We start from the raw sequence: 17535 nt of genomic DNA, 5'->3' as shown, positions 1-17535 counted from the left end.
TACCTGTGGGCAAGATGAAAACCGATAAGAAACTAGTTTAGTATCTGAAAGGATTTTAAGGGAAAAAAATATAACTCCAGGATTGCTGCCTCCTCCTTATATTATCAGAAGGACCAGATACATGCACTCAGAGCAGAGATGCTGTTTGCTCTACTTTATACTGTTTGGATGAGAAAAACACCTCCTCATAATCTGGCATTTAGGGATCCCTGGGTGGCGCAGCGGTTTGGCGCCTGCCTTTGGCCCAGGGCACGATCCTGAAGACCTGGGATCGAATCCCACGTCGGGCTCCTGGTACATGGAGCCTGCTTCTCTTTCTGCCTATGTCTCTGCCTCTCTCTCTCTGTGTGTGTCACTATCATAAATAAATAAAAATTTATAAAAAAAAAAATAACCTGGCATTTACTTCTGCCCTGCCTCTGTGGTCCTTAAAAGAGAATTTGCTAATTTTGTTCTTCAAGACCAGAGGGTTATCAATTTACTTGGGTGGCTGAAGGACTCCTACTCTCCTGATGAAAATTTCTGGGTGACACTCATGAGGATCAGAGGTACATGAAACTTGATTTCCATTCTACACAAAGTCTGGAAGCAGTGTGTGTGCATGTTTTACACTTTGAAAATGAGCTTGATGGCATTATATATATTCCAGTCTTTATGGACATCCTTTAAAAAAAAAAGATTTTATGTATTTACTCATGAGAGACAAAAAGGAGAGAGAGAGAAGCAGAGACACAGGCAGAGGGAGAAGCAGGCCCCATGCAGGGAGCCCTGTGTGGGACTTGATTCCGGGTCTCCGGGATCATGTCCTGGGCCGAAGGCAGACACTCAGCTGCTGAGCCAGCCACCCAGGCATCCCTATGGACATCCTGATAGACTGTTTTGTGTGTCTGTTTCAATGGAATTCATATAAAATAAATTATACTTCTTACATATCAGTAATAAATATGCTGTTTGCTTATAGAACATACTCATTAAATTTTTACTGCGTTGTATGTCACTAATCTTTGATAGGACACACAAAACTTTTTAAAGCAATCACATTGTGTGGTTTAGGAATTCAATTATCTTTAACATGGATTATCTGTTATGGTCTTGTTTTGTGCAAATTTGAATTATGGGAGTTTGGGAAGTTTGCTATCTGAAAAATGTCAATAAGATCCCTATAAAAACAATTTGAAATAATGCAAATCAGTCCAAATTAATTTTTTTTAAAGCTGTCCAGAATTTCAAGAATTTAGCACTGTAGGCCAAACGTGTTTACGCTCGGTCATGCAGCAGCCTCACTTTGCTTGGTGAATAGAAATCCTGCCATCCAATGTTAGCTCTGTACTCCAGGTGTGGATGAGCCTTCAGGAACTTACCCTTCATGTGAAATTTGAAAACTCCACTAGTTACTGATGAGCAGAAAAATTTTAAAAACACTTTTTTCTTATTCTAAAATACAGCCCTATTGTAAAAAATCTGAGAAATGAAGAAAAGAGTAAAGTAAAATTGCTAAGGGGAAATTGTAAGGAAACAAAAATTACACATTAACAAATTGAGAAGTAATTGCTGTGAAAATGTTTGTATTATTTTTCTCCTTCTCCATGTATTGCTTTATGTAGTTAGGTCATATATATTTTTCTCTTTCTTTCTTTCTTTCTCTCTTTCTTTCATAGGCTCCATGCCAAGTGTGGAGCCTGGCAAGAAGCCTGAATTCATGACCTCGAGATCAAGACCTGAACTGAGATCAAGAGTCAAATGCTTAAGTGACTGAGCCACCCAGGCACCCCTGTAGTTAGGTCATATCGATTTATATAATTTTGTTTCCTGCTACTTTCTCTTAATAATATATGAGAATGATTGCCCTGTCTTCTTGGAAATATGATGTAATCACTTTCTTTTTCACAGTATGGATGAAGCATAATTTGCCAGTTGTTGAGCATTTATTTCCATTTTCCTACTGTGGAAAATGTTATAATCGATGCTGAAGAACATCAAAAGTGAAGTAACACCTTTTCACATAAAGCTTTTTGTCACACGTGCCTTTGTAATAAAAAGTTCACGAATCAGAAGATAGTGGAATCACTATGTCATAAGCCTGAACCTAATGTAACACTGTGTGTCAACTATACTTCAGTTAAAATATCATAACAACAATTAACAAAAGAAATTGAGAGATAGGAACACTTTAAGTTCTTGATATATATTGTAAAATTGTCTAAGGGAGGGAAAAGAAAACCTTGGGTTTACTTGCTTGGATTCTTCACCTAAGGGTTCTAGAAACTACATTGACAATACAGATTGTCATTTATTATTACAATATGCAGTGCACATTCACGCAGGAGAGATTCAGGGGCGAGTAAACTCAGAGGCATGGCTGAAACTTGGAGTGTATACAGCATCTTAACAAAGAACCATACATTTGTAGAAAAGTGCTAAGACAAAGGAAAAGGAGCTTAGGCTCCCGGGGAGGCAGCAAGTTGTAGTAAAAGGAATATGTGGGGGACACTATGGAAAATAAGAGCTAGTTAGTACAGTTTGTGATGTAGATTCCTCTGGTGCTATTCCATAGGGTCTAGAGTTGTGTCAGGGATTAAGAGCATCCTATCACTTCAAGGCCATTTGGCTAAGATCAAGTGTGAAGGATCATCCTGCTTTTCCTGCTAGAGAGGGGAAGGGCAGACTTTCCTCTGTTTCCTTCTTCTGAATCACTTGAGCTCACAATCATCCTTAGGTCAAAATGGTAGACTTTGAACAACATACTCTGAACCCTTTCACTGCATTTCAAAATATGTTTTAACTATGGATCAGACCACCAGTGTACAAGAGGGCTTATGTCATCACACCTCTGTACATAGGGGGTACTCTTAGGTGTTTGTGGGTTTGGTTTTTTTTTTTTAAGATTTTATTTATTTATTCATGAGACACACACACAGAGAAGCAGAGACACAGGCAGAGGGAGAAATAGGCTCCCAGTAGGGAGCCCGATGCTGGATTCCTCCCAGGACCCTGGGATCACGCCTGAGCCTAAGGCAGACACTCAATCACTGAGCCACTTAGGCATCCCATTTTAGGTGTTTCTTTTTTATTTTTTTTTTTTATTTTTTATTTTTTAAAATTTTTTTTTTAAATTTTTATTTATTTATGATAGTCACAGAGAGATAGAGAGAGAGGCAGAGACACAGGCAGAGGGAGAAGCAGGCTCCATGCACCGGGAGCCCGACGTGGGATTCGATCCCAGGTCTCCAGGATCGTGCCCTGGGCCAAAGGCAGGCGCCAAACCGCTGCGCCACCCAGGGATCCCAGGTGTTTCTTTTTTAAAAGTTATTTGTATTAAAGAGAAAAGAGATGCTTTGTTGTTTTTATTTGCAATTCATTGAGAGCTGATCCTTTCTTAATGTCTACTAGCCATTTTTCTTTGTCTTTATGGGTGGCCAGTTTTCTCCATGGAGGGCGTGGAATTTAAATGTTCTCTTGTTAATTATGGAGAAGAGTCAGTTAGGTGGATCAAGAGGAAGGAAGGATGAGGGTATTTAGAAAAGAGAATGGAGCCCCTAAAGATCAGGGAAGTCCTGAAGTAATTCGAATGGGCACGATCTGTTAACCGGTAGGGTGAAGTAATAAAGTCATTGCCAAGGAATGGAAAACCAGCTTTGGCTGAGATCATTTGGCTCGACTGGCTCTTTCAAAATGAGAGGACCCAATACTTAACCTTCAGAAGAGCTGCTTCTTCCCCACCACCTTCAAAAGCTGAGTCCAAAAAGCACCAATATATACAAAAATAGATATCTGATGATTTTTGTCCTTTGTTGGTAAAAGATGTAAAATCCCATAAAGCATTGTATTTATGGGCACCTGGGTGGCCCAGTGGGAGTGTCTGCCTTTGGCTCAGGTCATGATCCCGGGGTCCTGGGCTCGAGTTCCACATCAGGGTCCCCACAGGGAGCCTGCTTCTTCCTCTGCCAATGTCTCTGCCTCTCTCTTTGTGTCTCTCATGAATAAATAAATTTTTCTTTAAAAAAGCATTGTATTTACTTCTCTAGCAAGATTCCTATGGAGTAGGGTCTGTTTTTTCATACTTTTGCAAGTGGTACAGAATTGAGGAAGTTGAATGCTAATGAGGAAGTTGAATTGTCGATCTACGTCCAACACACAGAGTGGGGCTGGGGATGAAGGAAAAGATAACCAGCTGAAGCCGTTACAATTTTTCTTTTCCGATTAGAAAAATAATCCATGACCGTAAGTACGAAAAACAGGAACAAGTACATAAAAGCAGTACTTTCTCAGAATCCCAACACTTAAAAGAAAACTCTCTTAAAACAGTTGGGCTTCTTTTAGTCTCTTTGGGAAAAAGTTATTTTGAGAATTGCTGACATGCTATTCCTTTGGCTTTTCTTGACTCCACTGCAAATGTTGTTTTTTAAAACCCATTGGATTTTATAAGTTGCTTCTAGTCATTTACAGGAAGGGGAATCTGGCTAAAAGTATAATGTCACCTTGCTTGTTCTGCTGGAACTCGAGCCATGATTCATTTCTGGAAGGGTATGTAAAGTGCACATACCCTAGTTTGCCTGGCCTGAGGCTCATTGTGAAAAAAGTAACTTGCTCAAGGTAGACAACTTGCATTAGGGGTGCTGGAATCCAGCCTCCTAACACCCAACCCAGGATATTTTCTACTAAATCCTGTTGCCATCTTGTGATTTCCCGTCCTTAGTGGGCAGATCTGTGGGAGGAACACAGATCTAAATCCAGGCTAACTCACTCTGGATCTGGGACCATCAGATTTCCCATCTGGAACTTAGTTTAAGGGTGAACCATAAGCAGCAATGATCTTTGAAGAAAATCCAAAAATCCCTTCTCTGGCAAAAGCAAACTTGAGTGGAGAAAATGGATGGTCAGTCTCAGAAGAATCCCAGAGAATAAATCTCATGCATCCTACATGAAAGCGTCCTAATGGGAGATCCAGTTATGGCAAGGATGGCTGTTTCCCTATGCAACTGCTTTTAACCTCTTCGGGATTGGAAGCATTAGATTCAAAGCCCTTCTGGATTCTGAAGGGAAGGGATAAGCCAGGAGTAACTAGATAACAGTGACTTGACACATCAAGAGTCCAGGCACAGATCCTTTGGGGTGGGACTAAAGGCAAACAGAGCACTGTGCTTCCACATTTCGTTACCCCACTTCTAAATATTAAGGTTAATTTGGTTAACCTGCCTTTACCTTGAAGAGAAGGAGGTATTTGCTCTGGAATGCCTCTGGGCAACTTCATCTACCTGGGAATGACAGAGAGAGAGAGAGAGAGAGAGAGAGAGAGAGAGAAAATTAATTTAGGAAAAATTATTGGGGAGAAGAGATCGGAGGGAGAGGCACACACCGTTATCTCTGTTTAATCCCAAACAGTATACGACCCAACAGGATTATATTCATGTGGGCTGCCTTTATGTTTTATATTTCTAGAACCTTGCACATTGCCTGGCATAAAGTTAGCCCACAAAAGATGATTGTCAAATGAGTGAATGAATCATTGGATACTGGTACACAGGATTTCCATTTCTAAAGGCTTTTCAAAGACTAGCTCAGAGTAGTGTGTCCCATTATGCCATGTACTTACTGGGGACTGGGATTTTTTCCATTTGTCCTGTTAACTCATTAATATCCACATATATTTAATTACAACTTTTAAATTTTTATTAAAGGACAATGTTCATTTCTAATTTAATGATTTACAGTATGTTCCTCAGTTTTCTTCCGGCAAGGGGAAAATGTTTCCAGACTTTAATAAAGTATTTGGCACTGTCTGCTGGTTAAAATGTACTTTTACTTCATTAGTTCCCCATGACATTCCTGTGAGGTCTGAACTCCAGTTGTAAGGTGTGAGATCCAATACCTTGTGCAGGGACTCTGAACTATCCATGGTGGTACTGGTCCAACTGGAGACTTTCTGACACAGAATCCAGGACTCTTTTAGTCTATATTCTTGTTTCAGGCTGTTTCCTGTGGTTATAAAAAAGTATTGGTGAGGATAAGACAGGGTACTGAATTTAACAATAGTAAATATATCAATAGGTAGAGGAAGAAAGAAGAGGAGGAGAGCCAGGGCAGGGCAAGAGCTGGAATAATGAAAAAAGGCAAAATGTCAAGAGCATTTAAAACCAATTTAATCCAAGACGCTCATTCCCTGCGATCTCAACAAGCCTTTTGTAGATGTAGACTCTGAGCAAATATCCATGTGGCTTCCCTAGTTTTTCTAACTTGAGTGTAGAGGCGATGTCATGGTGAAGTATGTAAAAAGTGCTTTAGGCATCCTGTGGCCCCAAGAATAAGTAAAATGAGGATCATGGGTAGCTTATCCACATCCGTAGAAATGGAGCCCTTCTGCTCCCTTTCTAAAATCAGTTGTTGAGATTAAACTCTAAGCGCAGTTTTCTTAGAGGACCAAAAATTAATTTATGCCCAGGATAAGGATTTATAGTATACATTAATAATGGGGCGCCTGGCTAGCTCAGTCGAAAGAGTATGTGACTCTTGATCTTGGGGTGGGGAGTTCGAGCCCCATGTAGGGTGTAGAGATTACTAAAAAATAAACTTAAAAAAAAACGCTAATAAGTAAGCACAGGCTGAACTCTGGGGACATAAATATACACCTACTATTTATTGAGTGACCAAGCCACCAGTCAGAACAAATTCCGTTTCTTCAGAACTCCATCTTACCTGATTACTGCCTCCAATTTAGAATTGAGGGTACTCATTTGGATCTAATGCTCAAGCTGGGATGAAGAATCACACTGTTTTTTATGGTCCCCCATTACCATCCTCTTCTATGATTTCTCATAAGTGCAAGAGCCCAGAGCTCAGGATTTAGAAGGATGATTAGAGGTACATTGCATAGGGCCTCAGGAAAACCAGGAGGATCAGAACAAACATTTCCCACATTTCCTACATGCTTACCAGGAAGTTAAGCAGCAGATAGATTGGGTTGATGGAAACAAAAAAAAAAAAAAAGAAGCTAGGTACTAATTCTTTAAAATATGTTTAGCATTGTTACCAGGCACCTGGGTGGTTCAGTTGGCTAAGCATCTGCCTTTGGCTCAAGTCATGATCTCAGGGTTCTGGGATTGAGCCCTTACATGGGCTTCCCTGGTCGATGGGGAGCCTGCTTCTCCTTCCCCCTCTAACCTTCCCCACCTGCTCATGCTTGCTCTCTCTCTCATCCCATCAAGTAAATAAATAAAATCTTTAACATAAATAAATAAATAAATAAATAAAATAAATGTTTAGTATTGTTGAAGATTCTATTTTAAATAATTGTGAATGTTTCTAGAGCTTAAAATCAGAGGACCCTTGTAGCAGGTCTGGTGAGGTACAGTTAACTACTAAGCAAAGTACTAAACTGTAATTGTTTTTCGCCCTGTAACTATAAATTCAGGGATTGTAGATTCAGAGGAGAGCCAGCAAACTGTGAGAGATGCATTTCTATATGAAATGTCTGGAGGGATGGGACTGTGCCAAGAATGAGGTGATAGCCCGAATAAACACAGGAAGTTATCTGGATATATTAAGAGGAGAAGCTGTAAAAATTTGGCTAGTTTAGATAAGCATGTTAGGTATTGATGGCTTCATTTAATCATCTCTGGTCCCTTTCATTTGATGTGGACAGAGACCTGGAGGGATAGTAAGATTTTTTTTTAAACAAGAGAAATTTTAGTCATCATTTCAGAAAAAATTATTCTTATATGACTACCTTACTGAAGAGATGATTAGTACAAAAGAATTGTAGGTACGCACATGAGAGATAGTTATGTAAATAGGTATTTGGGTTGATTGAATTCTATTTGGGATCATATAGACAAGATGGTGAGTCTGAATCATGCTATAGAATCAGATTCCAGAAACCAGTGAGACTGATGTACCTAGTTCTGGAGAATTTCCCAGCATCTATTCTTATCATCATTTCCTGTGCTCCTGAAGATCCCTTCACCAATGCATAAAGCTTTCAACCGAGGTGGGAAAACACAACAAATAATTATCCCAGTCTTGTGTTCTAAGGTAATGATTGTGAAGACAATACCCCATGAAGACTGAGTAGCACCATGGAAATATTAGGCTATGATATTAAACACAAAATGCAGGATGTGCACTTGCATCTACCCTGAGCACAAAAATCAAAATGTGTGTGTCTGTGGGCAAGAGGTAAATAGACTACCAGACATGAAAGCATTGTGCTTACCAACTCTCTGTAATAGTATGTTGTCTTTATAACTAAGATGTATTGGGAAAATAAGTATGTTGAATGTACCCACATCCATAGATACAAATAAAGATTAGAAGTCCTTAATATTTGGAATCTCATGCTAATGTGATCAGGGAAACAGAGAAATGAAAACTAGAGCACTCGATCAATACATATTTGATTGTCTAGCATGTGCAGACAGTGGTGGGAGCTAGAAACAGATGAAGGTTATGTGAGCTCAGGGCTAACCCGCCACTTCTGCAAGTATGCACAGCGTACGTTCACACCCCCACGCAGCTAACCACCAAATAAACTAAAACTGGTCAGTGTTAACTTTGACATTTCATCTAACAGGCTCGGGCTCACAGAAGGAAGAATAAGGGAAGTGTAAAAAGGTTTCAACAGAGTGGTGGTGATGGTGTCGTTTTCTTGACACGTGATGGGGGAGGGACTTTTGTTCATTCTTCTCTCTCACCTCAACTGGTTGCTGGGCAAGGCCCTGAACTCTTTATGTTACTTCATTTTATTCTCATGACTAACCTAGGGAGGTGGTAAAATTATTTTCATTTTTTGCATAGGGAAAAACCCTTTGAGGGGGTTTGTAAGTTCATAAAAACCTCTCTCTGTGAGTTTGGAACTTCCCAGAGTGAGACACTGGCTCTCTCTTAGCTTTCTACATACCCACAACTTGGGCTAGGGTGAGATCAACTTGGCATTTCACAAACTGCAGTTTTAGCCTTTATATAATTTTGGGGTAGGGACAGATGTTTGAGGTGGGGTGTTTTGGGGGTATATATATACATATATATATATTTTTTAATTAACCTTAATTCATCAAGCACCCCAGTCACTTTGTGTAATAAGTTAGGTGGTGAGGTAATTTTGCAAATGTGCCTTTCTAAGGACCTTACTAGCAGCAGAGACAATTAAGCCCTGGAAAGAATTTGGCTCAACAGCCCATCATACGTCTTGCTTTATAGCATACCCAGTCAATATAGGGAGGTCGGAGTGTGTGTGTGGAAAAAGACAGGCTAAGCGATTCATTTTTAAGCACTAAATATTTATTGACAGAATGTCTCTCCAGGCGGTGTTCACATGCTTAGAACTGAAGCTTTTAACTTGGCAGTGCTGTTTAAGCAAACAAAGCCAGTCAGTTGAACGCAATGATTAACAGGAAGTTGGGGAACTGACACAGTTGCCAACCTTTGGCTGGGAGAAAAGGCTGGGAGAGAAAGTCTTGGGGGCGCTGACTCGCAGAATGGTGACCTCACTCTTCGGTGACTTTCCAGCAGCGGGAGGTGGACACCTCAGAATCAGAACCTCCCCGAGACGGCTTGTTTTCGTGTGGTAACAGGTTGCATGGTGAACGGGAGCTGGAGCAAAGCAAATCCAAAGGAGCTACTTCAGAAATGTGTCAAAGAAAGGTGGAAATGAAACACAGCGGCGAATGAGAAGCAAAGACAGGAAAAAGGTCCAAACGGTTACCTGGAAGGGCACGGGGAATAGCTGCTCAGAATCACGTCAACCAAGAGGATGATCTACGGATTCTGGAGAACATGTAAGTTGAATATATCTACACTCTGATCGGATCTCAGGAGACATTTTCCTTGCTTTCTGGTCTTGAATGATGGTCTCTTGGAAGCATTACCTTTTCACTGTGTCTCTTATCACTGCCCTGATTTTTGTATTTGTTTACAATCACAAGTTATGGGAGGAGAAGCATTTTCTGAGGGCATCTCTGTCCAATGCTTCGGCGTTAACAGAAGTCTGTCACCAGATTTTTAAGGGGAGGGTTTTTTACCCAACGGGGAACGCACTGAAAACTACTCTCAGTGACTCTACCTGTTACGAGTATATGGCTCAAAGTCACTATATAACAGAAACACTATCAGAAGAGGAGGCAGGGTTCCCTCTGGCTTACACAGTGACCATCCACAAAGACTTTGACACTTTTGAGAGACTCTTCAGGGCGATTTACATGCCCCAAAATGTCTACTGTGTGCATGTGGATGAAAAGGCAACAGACACATTTAAAAATGCAGTGAAGCAATTGCTCAGCTGCTTCCCAAATGCTTTTCTGGCTTCGAAGATGGAGCCTGTGGTCTATGGTGGGATTTCCAGGCTCCAGGCGGACCTGAACTGCCTTAAAGACCTTGGGGCATCCGAGGTGCCCTGGAAGTACGCCATCAACACGTGTGGCCAGGATTTCCCCCTGAAGACCAACAAGGAAATCGTTAGGTATCTGAAAGGATTTAAAGGGAAAAACATCACCCCCGGGGTGCTGCCCCCCGCTCATGCCATTGGACGGACCAAGTACGTCCACCGGGAGCTCTTAAGCAAAAAGAATTCCTACATGCTTAAAACAACACAATTAAAGACCCCACCTCCTCACAACATGACCATCTACTTCGGCACTGCCTATGTGGCCCTCACCAGGGAATTCGCCAACTTTGTCCTCCAAGACCAGCATGCGCTTGACTTGCTCTCCTGGTCCAAAGACACTTACAGTCCTGATGAACACTTCTGGGTGACGCTCAATAGGATCCCAGGTATGTGAGTCTCTTAACTTTTGTTCTTCTGAGTGAACATTGCACAGTCAATACTGAATGAGCTGCTTTTGAAAAAATAGTAAAAAAACAAAAGGTTATTTCAAAGATCTTTATAGTTTCAAATATTAATTTAAAAAAGTCTTTATAGGGGCATCTGGGAGGCTCAGTGGTTGAGCATCTGCCTTCACTGGGTGTTACAGGCAACTGTAAAATGATCCGGGGGTCCTGGGATCAAGTCCTGCATTGGGGTCCCTGAAGGGAGCCTGCTTCTCCCTCTTCCTGTGTCTCTGCCTCTCTCTGTGCCTCTCATGAATGAAATAAATAAAATCTTAAAAAAAAAATCTTTATAGCAGTTCTGCTCACAGATATCACTGATGATATAATTCATCTCCATTTTACAGATGAGGAAACTAAGGCATAGGGATTAGCAGGGCAGAGGTGGAGCTCAGCTGTCTTACTGGCTTTTGCTCATATGCCAAGCTGCCTTTCTGGATCCACAGACCCATGTCAGATGTGTGCTGCAGCTTTGGACAGGGCAAAGAATTGAGGGAAAGCCTGCTGTGCATATGAAAGACTAAACCCAATTCTCCCCGAAGTGTGATGTCATTTACAATCAGAGATAAATATTATACAGTAAATTTGAATGACAATGTGAACGTTTTAATAATACTTTCGCTCCTGTTGAAGTTCCAATAGCTAAATTCACAGGCTTTCAAACTGGGAGCAGGATTTGACTTTAAAACTTCTTTGCAATTTCTTTCCTGGAATTGAATCAGAAATTTAGAAGGCCTTAAAGATTTCTTTTTTTTTTTTTTTTAAGATTTTATTTATTTATTCATGAAATACAGAGAGAGAGAGAGAGAGAGAGAGAGAGAGAGAGAGAGGCAGAGACACAGGCAGAGGGAGAAGCAGGCTCCCTGCATGGAGCCTGACGTGGGACTCGATCCCCCGTCTCCAGGATCACATCCTGGGCCGAAGGCAGGCGCTAAACCACTGAGCCACCCAGAAACTTCCACCTTAAAGATTTCTAGACCAGTGCCTTTATTGTATAGACAGAGAAACTGCAGTGTGATTGCGTGATATGCTCAAAAGCTACCCAGCTAGTGAATGATCATGCAAATGATATAAACCAGGTCTCCTAAGCCTGATGTTCTTTTTATTTCCATTAGATCTCAGTTGTTACTAAATTAACTGCACCTTTCCTTTGGTCCAAGTTCTAACCGATCTGAATGACCTTTAGTTGTTTATAGTGAACTGATTCAGTCCTACTAGTTCAATTCAAAATAAAAATTAGGATTCATAGTTCAAGGGAGAAGTAACTTGAATCAATATGAGGACCAGATTCATGGTTTCTTGAGATTAGTGGCTCAAACCTGGATGCATTCTACATTCACTCAGAGCTTTTAAAAAAATATAAGGCCAGGCCCCACCTCCCATAGGGCCTGACTTCTAGGGTAGACCTCACCTTAGGTGTTTGTTCTGTCTCTAGGTAATTCTCCAGGACAGCCAGGGCTGTGAATCATTGCAGATACTTGTCTTAACTGTTGTTTACAAACCTTTATAGACTTAGGACCCTTTTTTTTTCAAACACTTGAAAACAGCCTCTTTACTTATTTATTTTAAAGATTTATTTTTTAAGTGAGATATAACTGACATATTACATTATATTAGTTCCAGGTGTACTGCTCTTTGTAGATATTGCAGAATGATCACCACTAGAAATCTGGTTAACAATCATCACCATATAATTGCAACTTTATTTTTCTTGTGACAAGAATTTTTGGTATGTGTGATGAGAACTTTTAAGAATTGCTTTTTTAGCAATTTTCAAATATACTGTCAGAGAGGAAAAATTTACCCCTCTTCTTCAAAGTTCTTCTGACTGGTCTAAGAATTCAATTGACATGAGACAAATTTTTTAAAAATAGCAAGATTTCATTCTTTTTTATGGTTCAGTAACATTATGTAGATAGATGAGAGAGAGAGAGAGAGAGATTTTATATCTCCTTTATTTATTCATCCACTTATTGACACTTAGGTTATTTCCACATCTTGGCTATCATAAATAATGCAATGAGCATGGGTGCCATATCTTTTTTACCTAGTATTTTTTTTTCCAAATAAATACCCAGCAATAGGATCATAGGGTAGTTCTATTTTTAATTTTTTGAGTAACCTCCAAATTGTATTCCAGAGTGGCTGCACCAATTTACATTCCCACCAACAGTACAATAGGGTTCTCTTTTTTCCACATCCTCCAAGACTTGATATTTCTTGTCTTTTTAATAATAGTCATTCTAACAAGTGTGAGGTGTTATCTCATAGAATGCTTTTTAAATCTGTGGTTTTCCAAAAGCTGGAAGGGGTAATGTTGCAGTGATAAAAGATACCAGAACTCAAGAAAGTGAGGTGGAGGAGTCACAAGCATATAGTTGTTTCAACAGAATTATAGGGTCCAGAATAAGGGAGGAAAAACCCCACTTCTGTCTTAAGTGTTGTGAGGATCAAGCATGATGTAGACTTTTCAGATATGAGCACCATATTTTAAGGAGAGATGTTGACAAAGCAGTTCCAAAGATGGTACCCAAGAAGGATAAAAGGCCAGTACCCCCTCTTTTTTTTTTCTAGAAAGAACTAAGACAAAAAGTTTATTCAATCTGAAACAGATTTGAAGAAGGATCGTTGTCTTCATATAACTAAAAGATTTGTTCATTTGGAAGAAGAATCTAGGGTCAGTGGTGGGAGATTTAAAAACCTGTCAATCTGGGATTGGAATGAGTAGCTTCCTCAGTGGTGAACAAGCCCAAGTGATATGGAGAAACAGAGGGGAAATGCTGCAAAGGCAGCTCATTTATCAAGCGTTAGACAAGATGGCCTGTGAGTCTCTTCCACTCTGAGAGTTAGATTCTAAAGGATGATTCTAATCAGTTCGTTGAACAGAAACCTAAAGATAAAAGCCTGTTTTCTCACCCTGGTTAATCTACTGGAGATGGATTCTTACACTTCTGGTTAGCAGTGAAGCTATAGAAAGCCAATGTACTGCTCCGTGCTTTTCAAAAACTTAGAAGACTGAGCCCTTGAAGTAGTTTCTGTTTTATATGTATGAAGGATCTTTTCTGGAAGCCAGTGCCCTCTCACTGGTGCAGCTGGCACATGCAGGACCTGGGTGAGCCTGAGTATAGGGCTTGCTCATGAAGAGGGAAGGGAACTGAAACCGAAGCGGCCGTCTTGTTTAACTATTACTCCTGTTCTGTGGAAATCGGATTTTGTTTGGAAGGGGCTTCTTATTGATGTATGAATTGGCTGGTTGGTTGTTTGGGACATTTTAAGATTGTTCTAGTTCATCGCAGTGATCCGGGGCTTGTTAGGATTCTCAAAGAAGTAATAGGCCAGGACAAAAAATATCTCACAACCAAAATGGCCTCAGGGAGCTAGAACAGCACCATCCAATAGAAATATAATGTGAGCCATGTATGTAATTTTAGATTTTCTAGTAGCCTCATGAAAAGAAACAAACACGGCACCTGGGTGGCTCAACCTGGGTGGTTGAGCATCTGCCTTCGGCTCAGATTGTGATCCCGGGATCCTGGGATGGAGCCCCACAGGGACCCTGCTTCTCCCTCTGCCTGTGTCTCTGCCTTTCTGTGTCTTTCATGAATAAATAAATAAATAAATAAATAAATAAATAAATAAATAAAGTCTACACAAGCAAACACAAATGGGGAAATTGATTTAAATAAATATTGTACTTAACCCAGTATACCCCAATTATCATTTATTTGTACCTGTGGCTGGTGGCTCCTGTACCGGGTGTACGTGAACCGGGGGTCCTCCTCTTTCCAGGTAAAATGGTCAGACAACCGTGGTGCCCTCCCAGCAGCATCGAGAAGTCAACCATGCTTGTGTCTCAGCGTCTCCACCTCTGCTTCTTTAGCTTTGCCTGCTTCCTTTTCCTTGTCTGAAATCCTCACCCCTGCTTCAGAGCTTCCACTCGTTTGTGGTGCCCATGGCCCCCCATGGCTTGTACTCTTGGCGCCTTCCCACTTGGCTGCCAGATTCTGGACTGTTCTGTTGATGGCAGTTTCTCACTGTGTCCTCTTCAGATATGTCCGGAGGGTCTTGCTTTCCTTGGGTCATGTAGGAACTACATGGCGAGTGTTCACGTCACCTCACAGGGTGCTGCTGCTTACCGTGTGCCTGGCTGCCACTTGTTTAGGCCTCGGGTAGTTCTGGGCAGCTGTGGCTTAAAGCACAAAGCAAAACATGGCCCCCTGTACATCATCAGCTCCCTAAGAAGTTAGCAGGTCCTCTGGAAGCCTCAGAAGGTAAGGATTTGCGCATAACCTACACAGGCGAGGGTGGCCATGAGGACAGAAGGGTGATAGAAAAGGAGTTCATCTGTGGTCTTTTTTTTTTTTAATTTTATTTATTTATTTGAGAGACAGTGTGTGCACAGGCAGGAGGGGAAGTGGGGGATAGAAGGGGAGGAAAAAGTAAACTCCCCGCTGAGCAAGGAACCCAACATGGGCCTCTATCCCAGGACCCTGGGATCCTGACTTGAGCCGAAGGCAGACGCTTAACCAACTGAGCCACCCGGGCTCCCCCAGCTATGGTCTTAAGAGATTGCCCTTCTCCCAATAAATAAAAATTAAAACAAATTAAGAGGCTGCCTAATAAACTTCACCAGCTGCTATGAACTTAGGCCTTCCTGCCCTCCCTGCTTCCTCTTTCTGCCTCTGTCTTTCCCCTATTTTTCTCCAAGTTCTCTTCTCCCCCACTTCTTTTCCTTAATCCATCTGCCACCAGATGGCAGCCCCTTAATCTTCTGACTCAGCTGGGCATGGTGTCTAGTTGGGGAAAAGATTCATTTGTAGGTCGAGGTGCAAGTTCTTGGCCTCCCACTTTCCTTCTAAGTTTCTCCTCTTGAGCTCTTCTGGCTTGCGTGGTTCTACCTGGGTTAAGGACTTCCAGTGGCTGTGACATTCGGCGAGGGTTCCTTGGATTTCAAGATTTAAAAACTGACCGATGATGACTGCCTCACTTGCTACTAAGGAGTATTTGGAATATGATTCCGTGGGAGTTTACTCAAAATTCATATTAAAATCTGAATGAGTGAAAAAACAAAACCTGACTATAGGTTTTGTTGGAGATGGGAGGAGAAAGGCATGCCAAGGTGCCTGAGGGGAAGAAACAGAAAAAGGAAGAATGTTCAAGATAGTGGACCTGGAAGGCAGACTCCCTGCTTCTTACTTCTTTTCCTCCTGGAGGCAGCCTACAGACCAGCCCCATGGTTTGTGTGTCATACCCTTGTGCCCTTGATAGAGGGCCTCCTGTAGAGGCTACACTAGATTAACTCTACCCTTAGCTGAGATTGGCTAATCTCTTTACTTTCCATCTTTGTAGAAATGCAGGGCTGAGGTGCCCAGCTCTTGCTTCTTTCAAGAGTCAGGGGAGAGCAGATCTGAATCACAGTGATCCTGGGATCTTGTGCTTGTGGCCCTAGTGATTTGGCTGCCAGAGGGAATTTATGTTCCTCAAACACATTACGTTCACAGAGCTTCCCAGATTCACCGGGCATATGGGTAGACTTGCAGGGGGGCGGGGAGTTAAGTCTTACTATTAGCTTGAACAATATCTTTTTTATGTCTGCTAGAAAATACCAATTTTGTCAACTTACAGAAAAGGAAATCAGTGAGTGGGGCCCCCGTGAGTTCTTTTCAAGGAAATACAGTCCCTTGAGAAGGTGATAAACGGCATGACACATTTCACCTTTATGTAGATAGATTATCAAGGAAATAGTGGTATTAGTTTTATTTCTCCAGATGAAATGGGGGCTAGGCAGGGGGAAGTGGTTTGTAACCTTTGAATGATCTTATCTGTGCTATACTTGTCTGCCCTCCTTCCCTGGTCATAGGATTTGCTCTCTGAGCATTCTGTGGCTCATCCTCTATCCTTAACTTTCCTCTTTATCCTTCCTACTAAGTTAGACTATTTCCTGGTTCTTTCCTCTCAAGAGGATGACCTTTGTCATCTTGACAATTACACCTTGATAGGACTGAGGGCACCTAGAAGTTCAGTGTCTTCTATGGTTTAAGTTATAGAATAACAGGCTTATCTGCTTATGATGACTGAGAATCAAGAACCACTGGAGATCTTGACACCTTTTTGTGTTTTTAAAAAGATGATAATTTCTGGGGTACTTTCTGAGTTTTCAAAAAGATGATAATTTCCGAGCCAACTGGTGGCTCAGTTGGTTAAGCATCTGCTCACTCTCTCTCAAATAAATAAAATCTTAAAAAAAAAAAAACCAAAATGTTAATTTCCACAAATCAGAAATTGCCCTAAGTTTAGTTGATCTATACGCATTTAGTTGATTAGTTGATTTATATGCATTTTACATAGCCACATATATTACTATCAAAAATGGTTTACATCATAATGATGATGTATATGAACAACTTCACTTTGTTAATTAGAGCGTCTTCTGGGATTTCTGAGGAATAGCTGGAGACATGACCCTAGATTAATTAAATTAATATATTAATATTTAGATTCAATTAAGTTAATGAAAATATTATTAATATTTAATATTCAGAGATAACATTTCTTCTTGTGGTAACCCATCTTACTTTTATACTGAGGAAGATAAAAGTAGACTGAAGAGAAAGAAAAGTAAGGCTTAGGCCTAACTCAACTAGAGTCAGTGGTCAACTAGAAGGCATTTTAAACGTAAGTGGTCTGTGGAGTGGGTTGAAAAATGCTCTAAAGATCTGT

At 40.9% G+C, this 17535-nt stretch overlaps 1 protein-coding gene and 1 long non-coding RNA gene across 4 annotated transcripts in view; one reads left to right on the top strand and one right to left on the bottom strand.

The window, feature by feature from the left end:
• The first annotated feature begins 9287 nt into the window (after positions 1–9287).
• GCNT2 (glucosaminyl (N-acetyl) transferase 2 (I blood group)) overlaps positions 9288–17535 on the top strand; it is an 83311-nt gene continuing 75063 nt past the window's right edge. For both annotated transcript variants that reach the window (XM_041770401.1, XM_041770403.1), the window contains exon 1: positions 9288–10761. In XM_041770401.1, the coding sequence (XP_041626335.1) occupies positions 9837–10761 (925 nt within the window). In that variant the 5' untranslated portion in view covers positions 9288–9836. The remainder of the gene's footprint in view (positions 10762–17535) is intronic.
• On the bottom strand, positions 9452–16112 carry LOC121499591. Of its 2 annotated transcripts, none has more exons than XR_005990180.1 (3): positions 14547–16112; positions 10646–10826; positions 9452–9585 (listed from the first exon to the last, which is right to left on the bottom strand). It is a non-coding gene; the product is annotated as an uncharacterized LOC121499591 (long non-coding RNA). The 2 variants fall into 2 exon arrangements; XR_005990179.1 differs by lacking the exon at positions 9452–9585 and adding an exon at positions 10209–10424.

The sequence above is a fragment of the Vulpes lagopus genome, chromosome 10 (assembly GCF_018345385.1).
Source record: "Vulpes lagopus strain Blue_001 chromosome 10, ASM1834538v1, whole genome shotgun sequence".
Classification (NCBI taxonomy): domain Eukaryota; kingdom Metazoa; phylum Chordata; class Mammalia; order Carnivora; family Canidae; genus Vulpes; species Vulpes lagopus.
Note: the sequence above shows the minus strand (reverse complement) of the source record. Positions and strands in the feature narration are given on the sequence as shown.